This window comes from Heterostelium album (assembly GCF_000004825.1).
Source record: "Heterostelium album PN500 unplaced genomic scaffold PPL_contig1, whole genome shotgun sequence".
NCBI lineage: Eukaryota > Evosea > Eumycetozoa > Acytosteliales > Acytosteliaceae > Heterostelium > Heterostelium album.
The window spans coordinates 636,905-655,467 of record NW_008805078.1 but is presented as its reverse complement, the minus strand read 5'-3'; the positions used below and the strand labels follow the sequence as shown (position 1 = coordinate 655,467).

Below are 18,563 nucleotides of genomic sequence, written 5' to 3'. Positions count from 1 at the left end.
AAATAATAAAAAAAAAAAATATAAACAAATAACACTTATAATGACTTTCTTATTTTTATTAACCATGGATTGAGTAGAGTCTTGGTTTGTGATTCCAATTCATCGGATTTGCAAATAGTTTTCAATATTTCCAATGATTCTGATGTCTCTTCCATAAGTGACTTGCAATTTTCAATAGATGTCATGATGGTCTCTCTATTTATCAGTCCATCTTTGAGTTGTAACAACAGATTTCTCTCTTCACTATCATTTTCAAAATATAACGATGGAGATTTGCTACCGTTTAATATCTGTTTCGAAACCCATAACAATCTAAAGGAGTAGTATAAGCACCGAGATGCTAACTTGATATCGTTGTCTGTTACTTTCTCACCAATAGTTTCGTTTTCATACTTTGTCGCATCTGCTGACAACTTCTTCAAAGCTCTCTTGTTTGTAATGATCTTTTTCAGTCCAAGTAGTTGACGTGCTTTCATATACTCGGCTTGTCCTACTCCCCAGTTAGCCTGAGCCATTGTTCTATTCGAATAGAATGACTTGTTTGACAACAACTCCAACCAGGCATCGGTAGTATATCGTTGTGTTATTCTTTCATCGACAAACAGTTGTTCGAACAATCGATAGTTTCCATTGATAAATAAAGAGATTGCATAGCCAACTTCATAAAGAATCATTCCACGAGTTGTGATATCTTTCTTTGTAGCGACCGGTGATGGTGCAGGCTTATGATTCCTGGGTATATATTCACTAGATTTGCTGACTGACTCTTGATCTATCTTGATTGGTGGTGGACATAATGATACAACATCATCAGTGTCAGCGGCATAAACACCAACATAGTCGTAGAGCTGAGATTCATCAGAGTTGGTAGAGAGATTGAAGAGATGACTACCACTGATACCAACATAAATAACTTGACCTCTAATACCATTCTTTAACAATAAATTATCTGCTTGTTGTTTTATGCTCTGACCACCTTGATTGCTATTAAAGTTGAATCTGTCGCTTTTATCTTGATCTATTGCTTTCCTACGAATATTAACTAACCACTTATTTACTAAATCGATATCAACTTCCTCTGGTAAACTACTTGTATCTATACTCTGTCGTTTAAATTCGAATTCACTGTATTTACTGTCTATCAACTCCATTAGTTCCTTGTCTGGTATCTCCTCTTTTCTGATAGTGAGTATGAGTTGTCTCTCTAAACTTGAATCTTCGAATCTCACGATTGGATCCAATCCATCCAACAAACGATTCACCTCTGTCAAAAGTCTAATAGAGTGATATGCTTTCTTATGGAATGTGTTTCCAACCTCTAGATTCGCATCCTCTTGTTTCTTTTGATTGATGATACTCTGTACCTTATTGTTTTCCACCATCTTTTGATGTTTTCTCCTTTTCTTTTCATTTGATTCTTCATTTGCATTTCCATCCAAAGACAGTGATCTCTCTTTAGACATATATTTCAAGTCATAGTGAAGTGCCTTGATTGTGTTATAGTAGTGATCGATCGACACCAATGTTATCAACTTTCTTTTGATACGCTGCAGGTGTTGCCATTCCTCAGAGATGTAACACATATCTTTTGTATAGAGTGCCTCTATTTGCTTAGGATTACCCATTAGAAGTAACTTGCAATAGTGTCTTAACTCATATATTGAAATATCAGGTTTCAAATGATGAATTGTATCCTTTGGTCCATCTAGCGACAAAACAACATCAATAGGTGCTTCTCTGACACCAATGAAATCTTGATCACTCCCATTTATATGCAAATTGAATGATTGACTACCAGCCAAAGCTAAATATATCAAATTGCCTTCAGCAACATCCAATACAGTATTTGATTCGTTTAAATCATCTCTATGATGATCTACAACCAACTTGTATAGCTAAATGAAATACCCAAATGTTAAAAAGAGTGTTGCAACTTTAAAGTTGTATAAAAAAAATAATTAAATTACATACTTTGTTGAATGTTTCACTCTCGAAATTATCAATGATACAATCATTGTAAGAATTTAAATCGATATTTAAAGTAGTCATAGTTTAATAGCTTTTAAATAATGAACATGTTTCAGAGTATTTAAACTATTACATTTGAATATGCAATTATCTAATTTTTTTCTCCAAAAAAAAAATTAAAAAAAAACTAGAAAAGTATGAATATTATTTTATGTCTTTTCCTTGACCAAACTTGTCTTTAAAAGTTGTTTGTTAGGGACGCTTATATCTCTTTTTGTATAATAATAACGACAAAGTTGTATTCTAAAAAAGTATTTAAAATTTATATAATTTTATTGGTAAATCTCAAAATTGTTTGTTTGATTGGTTGGTTATTTTTGATTTGATTAGTGCTTCATTTAGTCATTCTTTGGATTTGAATGTCTTTCAGCGATCATGTCTGTCTTTTCATCATCCCAACTTTGTTCTTCACTACCGGCTGGTCTTCTGGTTACCCATAGTGTTTCCAAATCATAATATTCTCTAGTTGATGTTTCAAACAAATGAACCAAACACTCTTCAAGATCCAAAACTCTCCAAACATCAGAGTCATCAGTTGGATTTCTTGGTTGATGTCCTTTTGATAATCTATTTTGGAACTATATTTATAATAAATAATAGTAATGATGAATAATTTTAATAAAACGATTGCTATAACCAATTAAGTTGGTGTTTGTATAAATCATGATTTTTCCTTACCTTTTCTAATAAATCTTCTTCAGCATTTAATATGACTCTGTTTGAATCTGAGCTTGCAACAATCATATATTTAGTCCACTTGCATTTGTCCGATACATCGATGACACAGAAATCCTCTAGTTTGGTTTCGGCCAACACCTCCATAATCTCGGCTACCTTTGGTGGACCTTTGACGATTGGTTGCATTCCGATTTGACCTCCACGTGCCGATTGTAGCTTCTGAAGATGTTTGTCACGAATGAAATGATCGATATTCTCGAATTCCTCTTTCTTTGATTCTTTGACTTGAGACACTTGTTTTCTCAATGATTTGTCGAGTTTCTGTTGCTTCTTTCTTGTGGTCTCAGAGTCTTCGACCTCCTCCTCCTCCTCTTCTACCTCTTCCACCTTTGGCAATTGAGCAGCAGTCTTTGCTTCTCTCTCCAATTGTTTAGTTGATTTCTTTGATTTCTTTGGTGCACCTTTCTTGTCTTCGCCTTGTGCTTTCTCCGCTTCCATTTGTCTGGCGGCTTCTGCAGCGGCATAGGAGAATGCACTATCTTTCAACTCTCTCTCTGTGAAACCATACTTTGATTTGGCATCTTCGAATGAAATAAAGTTTGGTAGAACGATTTGACCGTCATCATCGACCGGTAGATCTTTCAACATCTCTGCATCGACCTCGATGATCTTTGAGGGATCGATCGAATCCAAATCAAACTCTGGCTCACCATCATCTTCATACTCCTCCAAATCTGCATCGTCATCTTCATATTGATCACGATAATCGCCTTCTTCGTCATCTTCATCTTCATCTTCATCGATCTCATCCAATTCATTATCTTCATTATCTTCATCCTCTTCAAACTCTTCATCTTCATCTTGATAGATTAAATCTTCTTCATTGTCATCATCAATATCCTCTTGATGATGTTGATCATCTTCGTCATCGTCTTCCAATTGAATGTTATTTACACGTCTTTGATTGCTGTTTGAGAGTGCTGCCAATACTTCTTCACCCTTCTCTATGGAAACAGAACTGGCTGCAGCATTCAATAGTGACGAGGTCGATGCATTTCTGTGTGATGAGGTCGATGATGCAGACTTGATTTCCTGTGCAGATTCATCTTCCGCCTCCATGATATGCTTGACACGCTCAGCATTGTCATCCTTGATCTCCTTCTTACGACGTGCCTTCAACTTCTTCTTTAGATCAAGTTTATCCTGATGTGATAATGGCTTGGTGTGTTCATGTGCCTTCTTATTGTGTGGGAACTCTGTTGGTTCTCTATGTTGTTGTGAAGCTTCCTTCTTCTCCTCTCTCTTCTTCAGTGACTTTATATCTTGTTGATGTGTATACGATGCTCTTCTAGTATATTTATGATTTGCCTTTGTGTAGAACTTGAAATCTACATTATCATTGAAACATTTATTATTATTATTAGCAAACAACAATGTTGTTGTTGTTGTTGTATTAAAAGATTGTTGTTTTATAAAACTGTAAGGACTAGTAACATTATTAAAATTTCCAATTAAAGATAAACTTTTACTACTATTATTACTAAGTTTACTAATATTATATTTAAAAAGATTTAACATTGTTGAAATTAAAATGAATGAATACTGCTATTCACCTTAATAATAAATACTTTTTTTTTTACGAGTATGTTCAACTTCACTCGTGTTTAAAAAAATTTAATTGTGTGTTTTCATTGCTGAGATAAAATCATTAAAGCTGCAACATGATCTCTTGTACTGTTCTAATCATTCATTTAAAAGATGGATAAATAAATTGGTTTTAATTAATTAAATACAAGGTATTTTTTATTTGTACAAAAAATATATTATTTAAATATGTTGTATAAATAGATAGATTGTGTGAGAGAGGGAGGAGTTTGTTGTTGTTGATTAATGTGATATTGACATTAATTTTGAAAATAATAAAATGATATGATAAGGTTTTGTAAGTTGGAGTCGAATGAAAATCGGTTAACTGCTAAGTTTGGTGAGATAATTTTAGGCATCACTTTGATCGATTGAAATTAAAAATGGATTCGATGTGCTTTGTACTGGTTGTGGATAGTATTGTTGAAAGTAACCTGGTGGCATTGGTTGTGGTGTTTGTGTTGATGTATTTGTTTGTTGTGATTGTGGTTGCTGTTGTTGTTGTAGCAGTGGTTGTTGTTGCTGTTGTTGCATCATCTGTTGTTGCTGTTGTTGTGTCATATATGGTTGGAATTGTGGTACACCATAGATATGTGTAGGTGGTAAAAATTGATAAGACTGTGCTTGTTGAAGTGGTATCTGTACAATTTGATCTGGATATTGAATTGTCAACTATTTAGTTGTAATAACCCAATGTTAGTACAGGTTAGGCTTTTAAAACGATCGTATTTATCAATAACATACTCTAAATCTAAATTTCTTTCCTGAACAAGATAGATACTTTGGTTTGATGGTAAATGCAATACCTTTTTCGAAATATTTCTTTTGAGTATTTCGCAGCTGTTTCTTCCATTCTTCTTGTCATCTAGATTATTTAGTTTGTGAAAACAGCAATTACTGTTATGTTAGATAATGGTTTGATTGTTGTTGTAGTGTTGCTAAGGTATGATGTAGACAATAGCTTACAGATGATTGATATACTAATGCAAATACTACGAGACCGACGGAGAGAAGTGAGCAAACACCAACAGCGATGTAGGTAACTAATAATAGATTTTTGTTGATGGCAAAGAACAATACACCGAGTGTAACCATTTCCATTACAAGAAATAGAAATACGGCAACCTTTGGTATTCTGACATGACTGTTGAACTCCGATATGATTGAATAGTATTCGTCCACTCTAAACTGTCCATAGAGTTCGTCGGGCAACGCCGTTTCGAAACCCTTGAAACTCCCAGTGCAACCATATCTATTTCCAACTTTTTTTGCAGTAATAGACATAATTCTATCCTATATCTTTTATTTAACAAACTTTGATCGATATCAGTCTTGACTAGCTGCAAATCTTGTGTCTTTTCTTAAAACAAAAAAAAAAAAGATATTAAATATTTTATTATTATTTCACTATCTCTATTATCTATATTATTGAAACAATTCTATATAGTTACAAATGTTTATTATTATTATTTTTATGAATTATATTATTTGATTGAAAAAAACAAAAAGGTGTTAGAAATTTCTTTTTACTTCTTTTTATTTTTGCTGTTTTAAAAAATTATAAACGGAAATTGGGAAAAAAGATTTTTATTAAATAATATTTTTATTTTGCACTTTAGTTATTTGGTGAATGTTGGCACTAACGTAGCATCATCATCATTAAAGGAAATGTTTATTTATTTATATAAACCAATCTAAATCAATCATACAAAGAAAAGAATAACATTAATCTAACTTTCATGATTGGAGAAATGTTGGTATATTAGTGGTTGTTTGGTGTGTTTTACTTAAAATGATTTAATCGTCTTTGTCGTTGTTGTCGTTGTCTTCTTCTGGTTGATTGATGATTGTAGAGTATTGAATTTGTTGTTGTCTCCTTTTTCTATTTCTAAAGTAGAGTACTGTTCCTACGATAATGGCGACTGTGATGATACACAATGTCAGGACGATTAAGACGATCTTCCACGAGGTCATTGGATCATTTGAGATCGTGTTGATATTGAGATAGAGTTTGTAACCTGCATTCTTTATCTCATAGCTGTAGTGGTCTAGTTGCTTCTGGTCGGTGTCACAATAGCTAACTTGAGCTCTGTGGAACGGTGCAAACGACTGGCTGTCAATGTCAAGACTACTGTTCACCAAAAGATACTGGAACGGTGTTGATTTTATCACTTCATCCGTAACTATCGATACAACTATGGAACTATCATTGATATACATCGATGAAACGAGTAGCAATGGAATGTTTGGATTTTTAACAGAGTTGATTTGTAAAGACAGCATACTTTTCAATGTAATAAGATTAAGTTGACCCACCACAACAAAAGACTCTTCAATGTTAGTGTTATTCACCAATAACATACTGTTGTTTCCAATTCTAATATTACCAATGATAGTTGTACCTGATACACAAGATAGAATGGCACCATCATCCAATGTGAGGTTGGTTGCACTAATTGTATTTCCACCACCACCGATAATTATGATCGATTCATTTCCAACACCACTTATCAAAGGTATTGTTATATTAGATTGAATATTCAATTGTCCATAGACAATTATTGATGAATTATCAAAGCTTGTAATTTTGTTGTTATTTATATTTAAAGTTGATGAATTATTAATGATTATAAAAGTATTTAAAAACATATTATTAAAATTGATTTCTACATTATAATTAGTAAATATAGTTAAATTATTATTAGAGTTTGATGATTGATATAAATTTTGAATAGATATATTATTATTTAATAAAAGCAGTGTTGTAGATAATGATGATATTTCAATGTTGTCAATATTATTGCTATTGTAAATGGTTGTACTGTTTACAGATTGGGATGATCCAATACTAATGGATGTAACATTCTCTACATATATGAATCCACTTGAATTAACAGTATTTATATTTAAGTTATAACTATTGTTTATATACAATTTTGATAGAGTGCTATTGATTGAGAGTTGGTTTATAACTAATGAAGTGTTTAAGAAGTGTAGATTGCCAGAGGAAAATATGTTTAGCTGGTTTGTCACTGTAAATTCATAGTCTTCACTCTGCCAAGTGATATTCAAATTTCCAGATCCACTAATAATAAAATTGTTACAGGTGTAATTGGAAGTAAGTGTAGTGCTTATGAAAACATCATTTGAACCACCACCACCACCTGTAGTCTCGATAATGATAGTATCATTCACAGAGTTGGGATTCGGAGCAGATCCATTCAACCAGATGGTGGAATCAAAAAACTGGCAACCAAGAGAACAATCTACGGTTTCATTGAATTGATAGACATTAGCCAAAACTAAAGGCAATGCAAAGCTACCACCAAATAGTTGTTGATTGCAAAGAGCAAATACAAATAAAAAAGATAGAATTAATAAATTGTTAATCATTTATTAATAGTTAAAAAGTTTGATGATCATCATAGGAATAATAAGTGGCTTGACTAATTGGACCAAACAAGTCCCAATGTCACCACCACAATCATTTTTTATCTTTACAACCCAACCCAAAAAAAAATCAATCAAAAGTGTCAAATAAAAAACCTTTTTGTTTACCATTACACAAAGCTGTCCATCTAATCGGGTGTCATTCAAATCGGTGCCATTTGTTTTTTTTTTTTTTTCTTTCTAAAAATATATAAAAATAATATCTATAATCAAACTTGAATGTAACCGTAAGTTTAATAACCAGGTTGTTTACAACTTTGTGTCAAGAACACTCCACTCCTCTTCCTTTAGAAATCAAAGATATTATAATAATTAAAAGTCAGAAGTGGTTTTCTTTTTTGTATTGTTTGAATTATATTTTATTATTTACTCTATTTCCAATTTTACATTATTATTATTATTATTATTATTTGATTGATTGATTGATAAAGTAATAGTAACAAAATATAATCTTAAAGTTCGATCTACTAATTTGGTAGGTTGAGTGAGTTAGAAACAATTATTAAATATTCATAATCTTGAGATATATATATATCAAAAAACAATGAATAAAGAATAAATGAAAAGAAATAATATAGTTCTTCTTTGATTATTGATTGTGTTAATGTGTTGGGTTTTGAGTTGTGTTATTATTATTATTATTGATGATTTTGATTTTAATGTTAATTCTGATTTAATCATAATTTGGTTCAGGATCATCCTCTACAGTGATATGTTGACTACGCTGTCTGTCCATGATATTCTGTTGTGTCTTTAGATACCAACGATAGGTTTGCCAGGCGAGTAATGCAACGAGCACTGCCAAACCAAGATAGATCAACGAGTTGTACATTAAACGTTGCATCGGTGTGTATTTGTTCATTCTTTCCTTTTGACGTTTCTTTCGCTTCTCCTCCTGTTTGACCTTACGCTCTTCGTCCTTCTTTTGTTTGCGCTTCTCCTTCTCCTCTTCGAGACGCTCCTTTGTTTTGTGGTCGTTGTCGTCAAAGAAGAAGATCACAATGTTTGGAATCCAGGTGATGGTGCACCACACCAGCAGTACTTCACGTCGCAGATCGACCTGTTGTATCATCTTGGGAATGTCGAGCACGATGAACGTTCCGAGTGCAACGATCATCCAGAGCAGATTGTGGTTGACGAAACTGTTCAGAGTGATCAGCTTGCGCTTGCTGTACACGAGAAGCGCCCAGATAACAGCGTACACCGCCCATACGTAGAAGAGGAGTGCGCGATTCTCAGAGACGATCTCACCGGCACGACGCAATATGAAAGGCATCGAAAATAGTATCGGTACCATTGTGAAGAGCAGCAAGAACTTCATCGCTGTCTTTAGCTTTGATTGTGGTACTTTTGCGGCCGATGACGACGATGTGCCGCCGTCGTGACCACACTCTGCACCACCAGCATGACTGTGTCCATGAGCGTTGTCGATCAAAACAGGTTTTTGTTTTTGTTGTTGTTGTTGTTGTTGATCGTCATCACTCGAGTCGCTACCACTAGAATCACTATCTCTTTTTTCCACGATTCTAGCTTTCTTTAAATTACTACTCATTATTTATTTATAAATAAAAAAACAATAATAATAAAAAGTTGAATAATAATATTACTGATTATTTTGTTTGTTCACACTTTGACTCAACCAATTTAAACAAAAAAAAATAAAATAAAAAATTTTTTTTTAAAATTTGACCACGATTGACTTTTTGGATATAAATTGATGCGAACTGGTATCGAGCCAACCAAATTCTCAAGAAATCTAAGGATTTTTGTTAAGTTTTGTTTTATATATATTAATAATAGAATTAGGTTTTTATTATACAAAAAATATGATTTTTTTTATAAAAAAGATAATTAATGGCAATTCTTATAAAAATAAATGTTAAATAGTCTGTGAAGTTGGTTTGGTTTGGTTTTGTTTGGTTGTTTTTTTTTTGATTAGTTGAGTTGATTGGGGAGGAGGGGAAGGGAGGGGTATTGTATTCAATAGAGAGAGATATATAAATATATTTGGTGAATAATTTTTAAATTGGATTGATATGGATATAAATAAAAAAAATATTGTTTTGTGTGTTGTTTGTTGTCGTCGTCGATCTTTGTGATTCTGGTCACATGGATAGATTTGTTTTAATAATGATAATAAAAATAATAATAATTCGAATTTCACTCCATATCTTTGAAAAATGTAAGAATAATGGAATAAAATATTAAAAAAAAAAAGATAATTGATAATTGATAATAATAGTAATTATAATGTAAATATTTAAAATCTTCCTGTTTCAAAATCGTAAAATGCTTGATTAATTTCTGCTTGAGAATTCATTACACTAAATAAATAAATAAATAAATAAAACAAAAAGTATGTTAGAATATATCTAATATGAGTGCGAATCGTCATATGATTGTAGTTAATTAATATACTTACAAAGGACCGTGTCTTGCTATTGTTTCATTGATTGGAGCACCAACCACTAATAAAAATCTACAACCCTCTGGAGAGTATGCCTCTACAGAGTTTTCGCCGCTTGCACAATCGAGAATACCCAGTTGTGATTCTTTGAGAACCTTTTGATTTGTCAATGGACCAAAGTTGCCCACTCCTTTATAAACATATACAAATGCGGTGTATAGCGATGGAATCGATGTGTGGAAAGACGCTCCACTTGGCAGCTCGACATCGAGCCATTGTGGGTTGGCAACGACACCTAGTGCCGGTCCTGTATGTCCATTAAATTCGCCCATAATAACCTTGGTTCTACTGCCGCGGATCTGGTCGATCACCAGAGGAACGGCGGCAGCCTTGATCGGTATGTAGCGGGGGTCCATCATTTTGCAACTGCGAGGTAACTGTTGTTGGAAATTTGATTAGTAAACCCGAGAAAAACTGTTATCCTTATTTCTACTTGCGTTGAACCAAATTTGAAATCCCCATAGTAATCCAGTGCTATCGCTACTGGGCATCTCTGAATGTATAATACCACGACCAGCAGTCATGATCTGTATATCTCCCTCACTTATAGTCGTATGATTACCATTGTTATCGCGATGTTCCATGAAACCTGCCAGCATATAAGTAACAGCTTCAAATCCACCTATAAAATATTTTTGAAAAATAATATAATATTAATATCGTGGGACCCGATGACAAAAATGAAAAACCTAAACTATTTCATTAAAATTTCTATACTGACGATGTGGATCTGAGGTAATTGTTTAGGAAATTGTAGGTGTTATGTTAGTATGAAAATTAAATCTAAACAATTTGCTATTGAGGAACTTACGATCTGGAAATCCAGCGGCAAAATCTTTGGCGTCGTCACTCTTGAATTCGTCGACCATGATGATTGGGTCCAATAGAGATATAGGTCTACCTACTATTCTTCTAAGTCTAACACCAGCTATAGTGTCATAGTAGTGATAAATGATTAGATATTTATTTATATTCCGATGATCTTTTGAGTTTACTGACGTCGCGACACATACCTCCATCGCTAGTTGGCATTCCAACGATTATTTTGCCAACACTTCTTGAAGTGGACATATTTTTATATTTTTGTTTTTTAAATTCTCTTTCTTTCTTTCTTTTTTTTTTCTGTTTTAAATATATATGAATGTTTGACACAAACTTGATTGTCGTTCTTTGCTAAAGTTTTTCTTTTTTTTTTTTTGAATTATAATCTAGAAAAGAAAGATTAAATCGAAACCTTCTTTTTTTTTTAATTTAGAATCCTTAGGTGTTTATGATGTGTCTTTTGATTGTGCTTTTTCTCTCTCACTCTCTAAGTAGTACTTTATTATCTTTTGTATATTACACAAAAACTATTTTATATATTATATAATCTATTAACTATTAAAATTACAAAATATATTATATTATTATTAACTAGATAGATAGATAGATAGATAGACTAAATTTATTATTAATACTAAATTGTTGTTCAACTAATAACTGCTTCTCAATGTGGATAGAGTATTGATCAATGCTGCTGCTATGTTGTGTGAATAAATTAATAAGTGACCTAATCAATGTTGTTGTTGAGGGTGAATGATGTATCGATTTGGGAAAAGGTTAATGGGTGAGAAATGATGATAAGATGTTGATGCTTTTTAGATTGAATAATTTGATTGATGGTGAGTGATATGTGTAATTAATTAATGAATAAAAGTAGATAGATTAGATTTAAAAGACAAATTTTCTAAATCTGTTAATTTGTTTTTTTTTTTTTTTTTTTTTTTTTGTTTTTTTTTATATGATTGATTATGATATGATTGTGGTCGTTGGTGGTACTCTTACAACTATTACTGCTTTTGCTAATAATATTTAATATTTAATAATAACAAAAATTAATTAATTATTTATTATTAAAAAAAAAATTAAAAAAAAAAACAAAATACAATAAAAAACAAAACCAAAAAAAGTCTAAAAAAACAACTGTTTGTCAATATTATTATCAATTTATTTTTTGTTTTTTTTTTTTTTTTTTTTGATTTTCGATAAATGGCGATTGCAATGTGTATCGATAAGGGTTACAGTTGTTAACAATGGGGTTAGTTTTCAAATATTTTATTAAATTGGTATGTTTCGAGGGTTGTATGACCCTTCAACAACACCTTTTTGGTTGTTTCGGTTCCATCCCAGAGGCTATCTCTCTGATAGTTTTAATTTCATTTTGATTTATTTTTATTTCTTACAAATCTATGAATAAAATAGTTACATTAAGAATTTTAATAGAACAAGGTCAATGATAATCAAGAAATTTAAACAAAATCATTGGTGGGTTGGTAGTAAAAAAATAAGAAAAAAAAGATTGGATATTATCTTCAATAGAATAAATATTACTTACTTTTTTTTATTGTTGTTGGTTGGTTGGGCAGGTGTTACTATTGCACAAAAAAGTGATTGTCAACAGATGAAAAGAAGTTTAGTTTAGTTTTGTGTTGATTTTAATTTATTTAATTTATTTTAAACTTAAACTGGTATCAAATTTTTATTAATATTAATTTGTTACTTGGTATAAATGTAAATCTTTGAATTCATCGATACCGTCATCGTCTAGATGCTTGAGATGTTCTGGGTGTAAGTGGACTTCTTTGAGCCAGCCTTTGAGAGACAGTCCGAGTTTGTTGTACTTGAAGATGTCTTGAATCGAAGGAATAGAGATGATACGCACCGATTTTCTGCCGAGAGTCAGCTCTTTCAGCTTGTTCCAGAAACCAATGTGTACCTTAAGATCGGATTCGAAAAACTCGAAAACATTGTTCATAAAGATGATATCGGCATTCTTGATTAACGCCTCATTCTTTAGAATGTCACCGTGCACCAGCTTGATACGATCGTTCATATCGTACTTCTTGACCATATCACATTGTAGATCATAAAAGAACTTATCCAATTCTATACCAACCAATTGTTTAATGTTACTAAATAAATAACCCTTTAATAATATTAAATAAAGAGTAGAGTAGAGTAGAGTTAATTAATATCAACGTCGATGCAATGATAAAGTGCTAATTAGTTTTCTTACAGTATATAAAACTGAGCCTAATCTCGAACCTATATCAAGGAATACTTTCTTGCTTTGGTCACCACTTAAAACACCGTCACTAAATACAAATTTTAATAATTGAGGTGATGTTGAATGCGATATAAAATCTAATCAAATTTTGCTAGTTAGTAGGTGTGTTGTTAACATTCTATTTCTCATTTAATTACTATACATACTAAGTGGTTTTACATTGTATGATTTACAATCGAGACAATAGTTGTTCTTTAGTTTACCTGCCTCTACAAGATCATCGATTTCATCATCTGTATATAAAAATGAATCAACATTGATTGTATTCTCTTTTGTATATCCTTTAAACTAAAAAAATAAATAAATAAAAAATATTAATTAATCAAATGTTATTGTTATTATTATTATTATTATTAATATTGTTATGTAGATATATATTTACATTATCATTTTTAGGTATGATTGTCTTTTCGTTTGGAGCTATACAATCGATTGATGGCATATGATCTTTAAGATCTTGTATGATGGTTGCAAGTTTAACGTCGTCTTGTGATTCATCTTGAGTTGGGTCATGCTCAGTGTCTTCGATATTCAAATCGAGATGCTCGCTTACGAAACTAATAAAGTCGATTCTGTCGTTTTCTTTGGTAATCTTGGCAACTATTGCCATAAACTGTTGTTTCAACTCCTCTAAATCATAGGAGTCCTCAGAGGATTCCTCTGCTTCTCTCTTTTGCTTCTTTCTTTTTATATTTTGAAAATTCATTATTCTATTACTTAGGTAAAAGAGTGACTCGAAAATTAATTACCATAAAAGTTCAAACTTTCGTTTTTTTTGACAATTATTCAAAAATTAATTAATTTAATTTAATTCTTCTTTTTAAGGAAAGGTTTGTTCGTTTTTTTTTAATCAATAATTTTAATTCTTTATGTTTTGTATTTTATTTAAATAAACAAAAAAGGAAGTCGATATTTTATTAAATATAAATAAATAGGTGAATTTTATAAAAGTGGGATTATGAGAGTAAGAAATTTGAAAACTTATTACCTTGAGCATAAAATTGGTGGTAACAAATCGATTTCGAGTATTGGTTTTGTGTTGAACATGAACTACAACCAGAGTTACATCCACGTTCAAAGTTGATTTGATTTGAATTGGTTTGATAGAAATAAGGAGTTCCAAAGAAACTATTTATACATTGATCTTTTAGTACAAGTAAACCAGAGTAAAAAGCACTACATCCACTTGATGTCCAAATCATTCTATGAAAACAACTTTGTTAGATATTATTAAAAGTTTAAAGAATTAAAAAAAATACATACCCAATTTTGAATTCTGAATAAATAGGATTTTGTTGATAGATAGAAACATCGTAGCTTTGATCAACCATCAGTCCATTTGAACATTGTCCATAGATTATTGAGACTTGCTGGCAATTGTAGGTACAATCTAAATTGGATATTGTACATCCTTGTGAGTTACAATTAACTCCAGCGTTTGCCATTACAAAGTCAGATTGTAAAGTAGATGAATAAGCCACCATTTGTACTTGACCAGTGCACGAACTATCTGAAAATCTTTTTAAAACAAAACCATTACTGATTCCAAATAAATAGAGAATAACAAAAAAAATAATGTTTTTCATAGTTAAATTTGTTATATTTATTACAATGAATGAAATGTATATTTTGAACTAATAATAATTAGACTATGTGAATTTATTATATAAATACATAAATTTATAAAAGTACAAAAAAAAAAGAAAATAAATAATAGAATTTAGGAAATTAATTAAAAAAAAATTGTTTAATCTTTTGAAATCTCAGTTTAGGAATGGAACTATTTATTAATTAAATTAATTTATAGAAAATTGATAACCAAAGCCTATACAATGATCTCAATATAAACTAGCCAAACATCATCAGATGTATCTCCCAAATTGTGTAAATCCAGTTACTGACTATTTAAAAAATAGTGTTTAAAGTGCAGATGAACATTCCATTTTTGTTCAAAATTTAGATTGTATATATTGACTTCTTGGCACACTCTTTTTATTGGTTTAAATAAAAATGTTCGAAGATGACTTTATTTTTTATAATGGAATGAAGTTATTGAATAAAACAGTATAAAAGATAATGTATGGTTGCGCAATATAGGGGATGAAGTTGGAACTCTTTTTTGACAACTTTTTGCCCAATATATTGGTGTCTGTGGTACTACTATTACACATTTTATTTCTTACAAATCAGAATGATCTGATTAATTTTATGTTTGGAGATGGTTGGTACAATTTTGAAAGTGGAAGATGTGGTTTTTGTGTTTAATTGTTGTTTTTGGTGTTGTTGTGGTTACTATTTGAGGTTTTTGTTATTTGAGATGTGTGTGGTAGTGTGTTGTTGTTTAAAGTCCTTTCATTTACATTTAGTTTTCCAAATGTTGACACATTTGAGTTGAACAGACAAACATAGATTAACAATTTCAACATATAGACCACCCCTACCATTCACTTTATTCAACCTATAACTAAATCTTTTTATTTATCTATCCTTAGTTTAGATTTTCCAATTTATTTAAATAAATTTATTTTCACACCACCACCACAACTACCACCCAATACATTTATAAAACATCAAGAAGAATAAAATAAACATAAAAGGAAATATTATCATTTGTTTGTGTTTTTTTTCTTGATAAGCAAAAATTTAAAAAATTCTTTTAAATGATTATCACTAAATGATCCTTTGTTACAAATGTTAATAATATTATCATTTCAAATCTCGGATTGTACTGACTTATTTTGATGATTCTAATGCGTCAATGTAAGTTTACTTTTGTTGATTGTTAGGTAGAATAGATCTATTATTACATTAAATTATTTAGATTTTATTATTATTAAAGTAGTTGGTTTAAAATAAAGCTACCAAAAAATAAAATAAAATAAAATAAAAAAATTGATAATTTGTTGTGTGAATGTTATTATTACATTGAACTATAAATAAAAAATGTTGACGATATCTTCTTCTTCTTCTTTGGTGACGTTGCTACAACTACCTCTGTTACTAATACTACTACGTTTTGATTGATTTGATGGTGTTATGATCTATTTTTTTTTGAATTGTTTTGGTTTACTTTGGTTTGTTTTGTTGGTTGGTTAAACTAAAGTTGAAATGTTAAATTGTAAATGTGAACTGCTTCTATATTACATCACAATAATTTGATGGGAAAAGACCTTCTCTTCCATCGACCGATCCTTTCCACCAACCACTTTCATCTTCATCCAACACCGTAATGATATCACCTGTATAGAAATCCAACTATAATTTTTTAATAATTAGTTAGTTAGTTGTTAGTTAGTTTGTTGGTTAGCTAGTTGACTAACTAGTTGTATTATTATTATTAACTTACCTCTGTTGCATCAGAACCAACATAATCATATAATGCCTTCACTTGTTTCTGTGGTTTTCTTGCAACAACTGTAGGTGGTGGAGCTTTACTGAGAGTGGGTGCTGTCGATGATGATGATTTATAACTAGAGTTAATAGATGAACTTGATGCAGATGATGTTAGAGTTGCCGGTGATGAATTTGATGTAGACAATGAAGATGAAAATGATTTACTAGGCGCTGAAGTAAACTCTGATGAATTCTATTTTAAAGGTTTGGTTAGTGGGCATTTAAATTTATAATTCTATCCTATATATATATATATATATATATAGTTATTTTCTAACACTTACTCTTCCATATGGTACAAATACAGGTAATGGTGGTCTTTCTGAACCAGTCTTGTGTTCTCTAATGAAACTATTGATATCTTCGTATTTATCGATATCGCTTACGATCGTAGAGAGATCTACACTACTGATTTGACTCTGTGAATGATTGATTGCCTGACCATACTTATCGAGTTGAACCTTAATACAATCGATTCTCTCCTCCTCGGTTGCCTGTAATGTCTGATAGATGGAAGCAGTCTTTTCCTCCCAAGCCGGTTGATTACTGGCCAGCTTTGTAACTGCATTTCTATAGTCTGATTCAAAAGCATCTCTTTCCTTTATAGCTTTTGTATATCTTGATTGAATCTAAAGATTTAATAATCAATCAAAAGTTAATATTAATAATAATCCTCCTCCTCCTTAATATTTATTATATTGTATTTACCTTTGCAATTTCACTTATACCTTTACCACTACTCTTTGCAGACTCCAAAGTACTATTTAATTGTTCGGATTGCTTTGAGTAATCTTCGTATTTCGAACGATATTTGGCGATGTTGTTCTCTTGATCTCTTCGCTCCTTACTGAGTTTCCAGGCGTCATGCAAAAAGTTACGTTTATTTTTCTTTTGTTCCGATTTGAACTTTTGGAACGACGAGACGATGTCTTTGTCGAGCTTCGACGCCAGCTCCTGGTGTGTGGAGATGGTGGTTTCCACTTGACCTCTGACGGCAAACCATGCATCTCTGAGTGTACCGTACTCAACTATATTGGAAGTTCGCTTCAGTAGCGATTGCAAATTCTTGGCATAACTCTCCTCGATCGATGCACGCTCCTTTAAAAAGTACAACATATATTTCGTACTCTCTGTTGCCTGATTGATTCTCTTCTCTAGAATATCGAATCCACCAGGTCCCCAAAAATTATCTTTAAATGTTTCGATTGTCATATTTCTGTAACACCGTTTTGTTTTGTTTTGTTTTTCTTTTTATATATAAACTTGTTTTTTCTAAAAAATAATATCTATTTATTTTTTTTGTAATAATAATAATAAAAAAAAAGAAATGAATCTTAAAATATTTTGCTATGTTGTATATCTGAATCTCAGTTTAAACAATGTAACTGATTGCGCACTGTTGATGATTGCTAATAGCAATCAACCACAATCAAAACAAGGCAAATATTAATTTTTTTTTTTTTAATTTATCAAAAAAAAATATTTTAATTGAAAAGTGTTGTGGGTCAAGATTAGGTTTTATGATAAAACTACCATTTTTTTTTTCTGACAGAAACCTGAACAAATAATTATATTATATGTTATATTAAAAAAAAAAAAACATGGTTCATTCAAATGTCGTGATTTTATATATCTAATTCATTAGTTCTTTATTATATGTTTAAACAGTTATAACTAAAGGAAACCCCAAGAAACCCCAATTTGATAGTTTAATTGCAAAGATTTTTTTTTTTTTTTTTTTTTTTGAAAATGGGAACCTTAAAATGGAGCCTTTTAATTAACATCGCGACATTTGTT

The 18,563-nt window shown here is 31.0% G+C and overlaps 7 protein-coding genes across 7 annotated transcripts; all 7 read right to left on the bottom strand.

Moving 5' to 3' along the window:
• Positions 1-35: 35 nt before the first annotated feature.
• Positions 36-2,049, bottom strand: PPL_01089 (uncharacterized protein; the record flags this gene model as incomplete). Its single annotated transcript, XM_020572105.1, has 2 exons — positions 36-1,886; positions 1,972-2,049. The coding sequence occupies 2 exons, from the start codon at positions 2,047-2,049 to the stop codon at positions 36-38; spliced, it is 1,929 nt and encodes a 642-aa protein (XP_020437963.1).
• Positions 2,050-2,366: 317 nt separating this feature from the next.
• Positions 2,367-4,284, bottom strand: PPL_01088 (RsfS/YbeB/iojap family protein; the record flags this gene model as incomplete). The annotated part of the gene is made up of 2 exons (XM_020572104.1): positions 2,367-2,606; positions 2,707-4,284. The coding sequence occupies 2 exons, from the start codon at positions 4,282-4,284 to the stop codon at positions 2,367-2,369; spliced, it is 1,818 nt and encodes a 605-aa protein (XP_020437962.1).
• A 417-nt stretch (positions 4,285-4,701) lies between these two features.
• Positions 4,702-5,634, bottom strand: PPL_01087 (uncharacterized protein; the record flags this gene model as incomplete). The annotated part of the gene is made up of 3 exons (XM_020572103.1): positions 4,702-5,022; positions 5,095-5,172; positions 5,317-5,634. The coding sequence occupies 3 exons, from the start codon at positions 5,632-5,634 to the stop codon at positions 4,702-4,704; spliced, it is 717 nt and encodes a 238-aa protein (XP_020437961.1).
• A 513-nt stretch (positions 5,635-6,147) lies between these two features.
• Positions 6,148-9,352, bottom strand: PPL_01086 (uncharacterized protein; the record flags this gene model as incomplete). Its single annotated transcript, XM_020572102.1, has 2 exons — positions 6,148-7,521; positions 9,014-9,352. The coding sequence occupies 2 exons, from the start codon at positions 9,350-9,352 to the stop codon at positions 6,148-6,150; spliced, it is 1,713 nt and encodes a 570-aa protein (XP_020437960.1).
• Positions 9,353-10,060: 708 nt separating this feature from the next.
• Positions 10,061-11,338, bottom strand: PPL_01085 (pirin family protein; the record flags this gene model as incomplete). Its single annotated transcript, XM_020572101.1, has 5 exons — positions 10,061-10,124; positions 10,223-10,644; positions 10,705-10,889; positions 11,079-11,195; positions 11,281-11,338. 5 exons carry the CDS (start codon positions 11,336-11,338, stop codon positions 10,061-10,063), a joined length of 846 nt encoding a protein of 281 aa, XP_020437959.1.
• Positions 11,339-12,478: 1,140 nt separating this feature from the next.
• PPL_01084 (uncharacterized protein) lies at positions 12,479-14,079 on the bottom strand (the record flags this gene model as incomplete). The annotated part of the gene is made up of 5 exons (XM_020572100.1): positions 12,479-12,493; positions 12,807-13,232; positions 13,323-13,450; positions 13,520-13,661; positions 13,756-14,079. 5 exons carry the CDS (start codon positions 14,077-14,079, stop codon positions 12,479-12,481), a joined length of 1,035 nt encoding a protein of 344 aa, XP_020437958.1.
• A 250-nt stretch (positions 14,080-14,329) lies between these two features.
• On the bottom strand, positions 14,330-17,978 carry PPL_01083 (BAR and SH3 domains-containing protein; the record flags this gene model as incomplete). The annotated part of the gene is made up of 8 exons (XM_020572099.1): positions 14,330-14,588; positions 14,637-14,883; positions 15,734-15,820; positions 16,366-16,414; positions 16,518-16,628; positions 16,720-16,959; positions 17,051-17,395; positions 17,475-17,978. 8 exons carry the CDS (start codon positions 17,976-17,978, stop codon positions 14,330-14,332), a joined length of 1,842 nt encoding a protein of 613 aa, XP_020437957.1.
• Between the last annotated feature and the right edge of the window lie 585 nt (positions 17,979-18,563).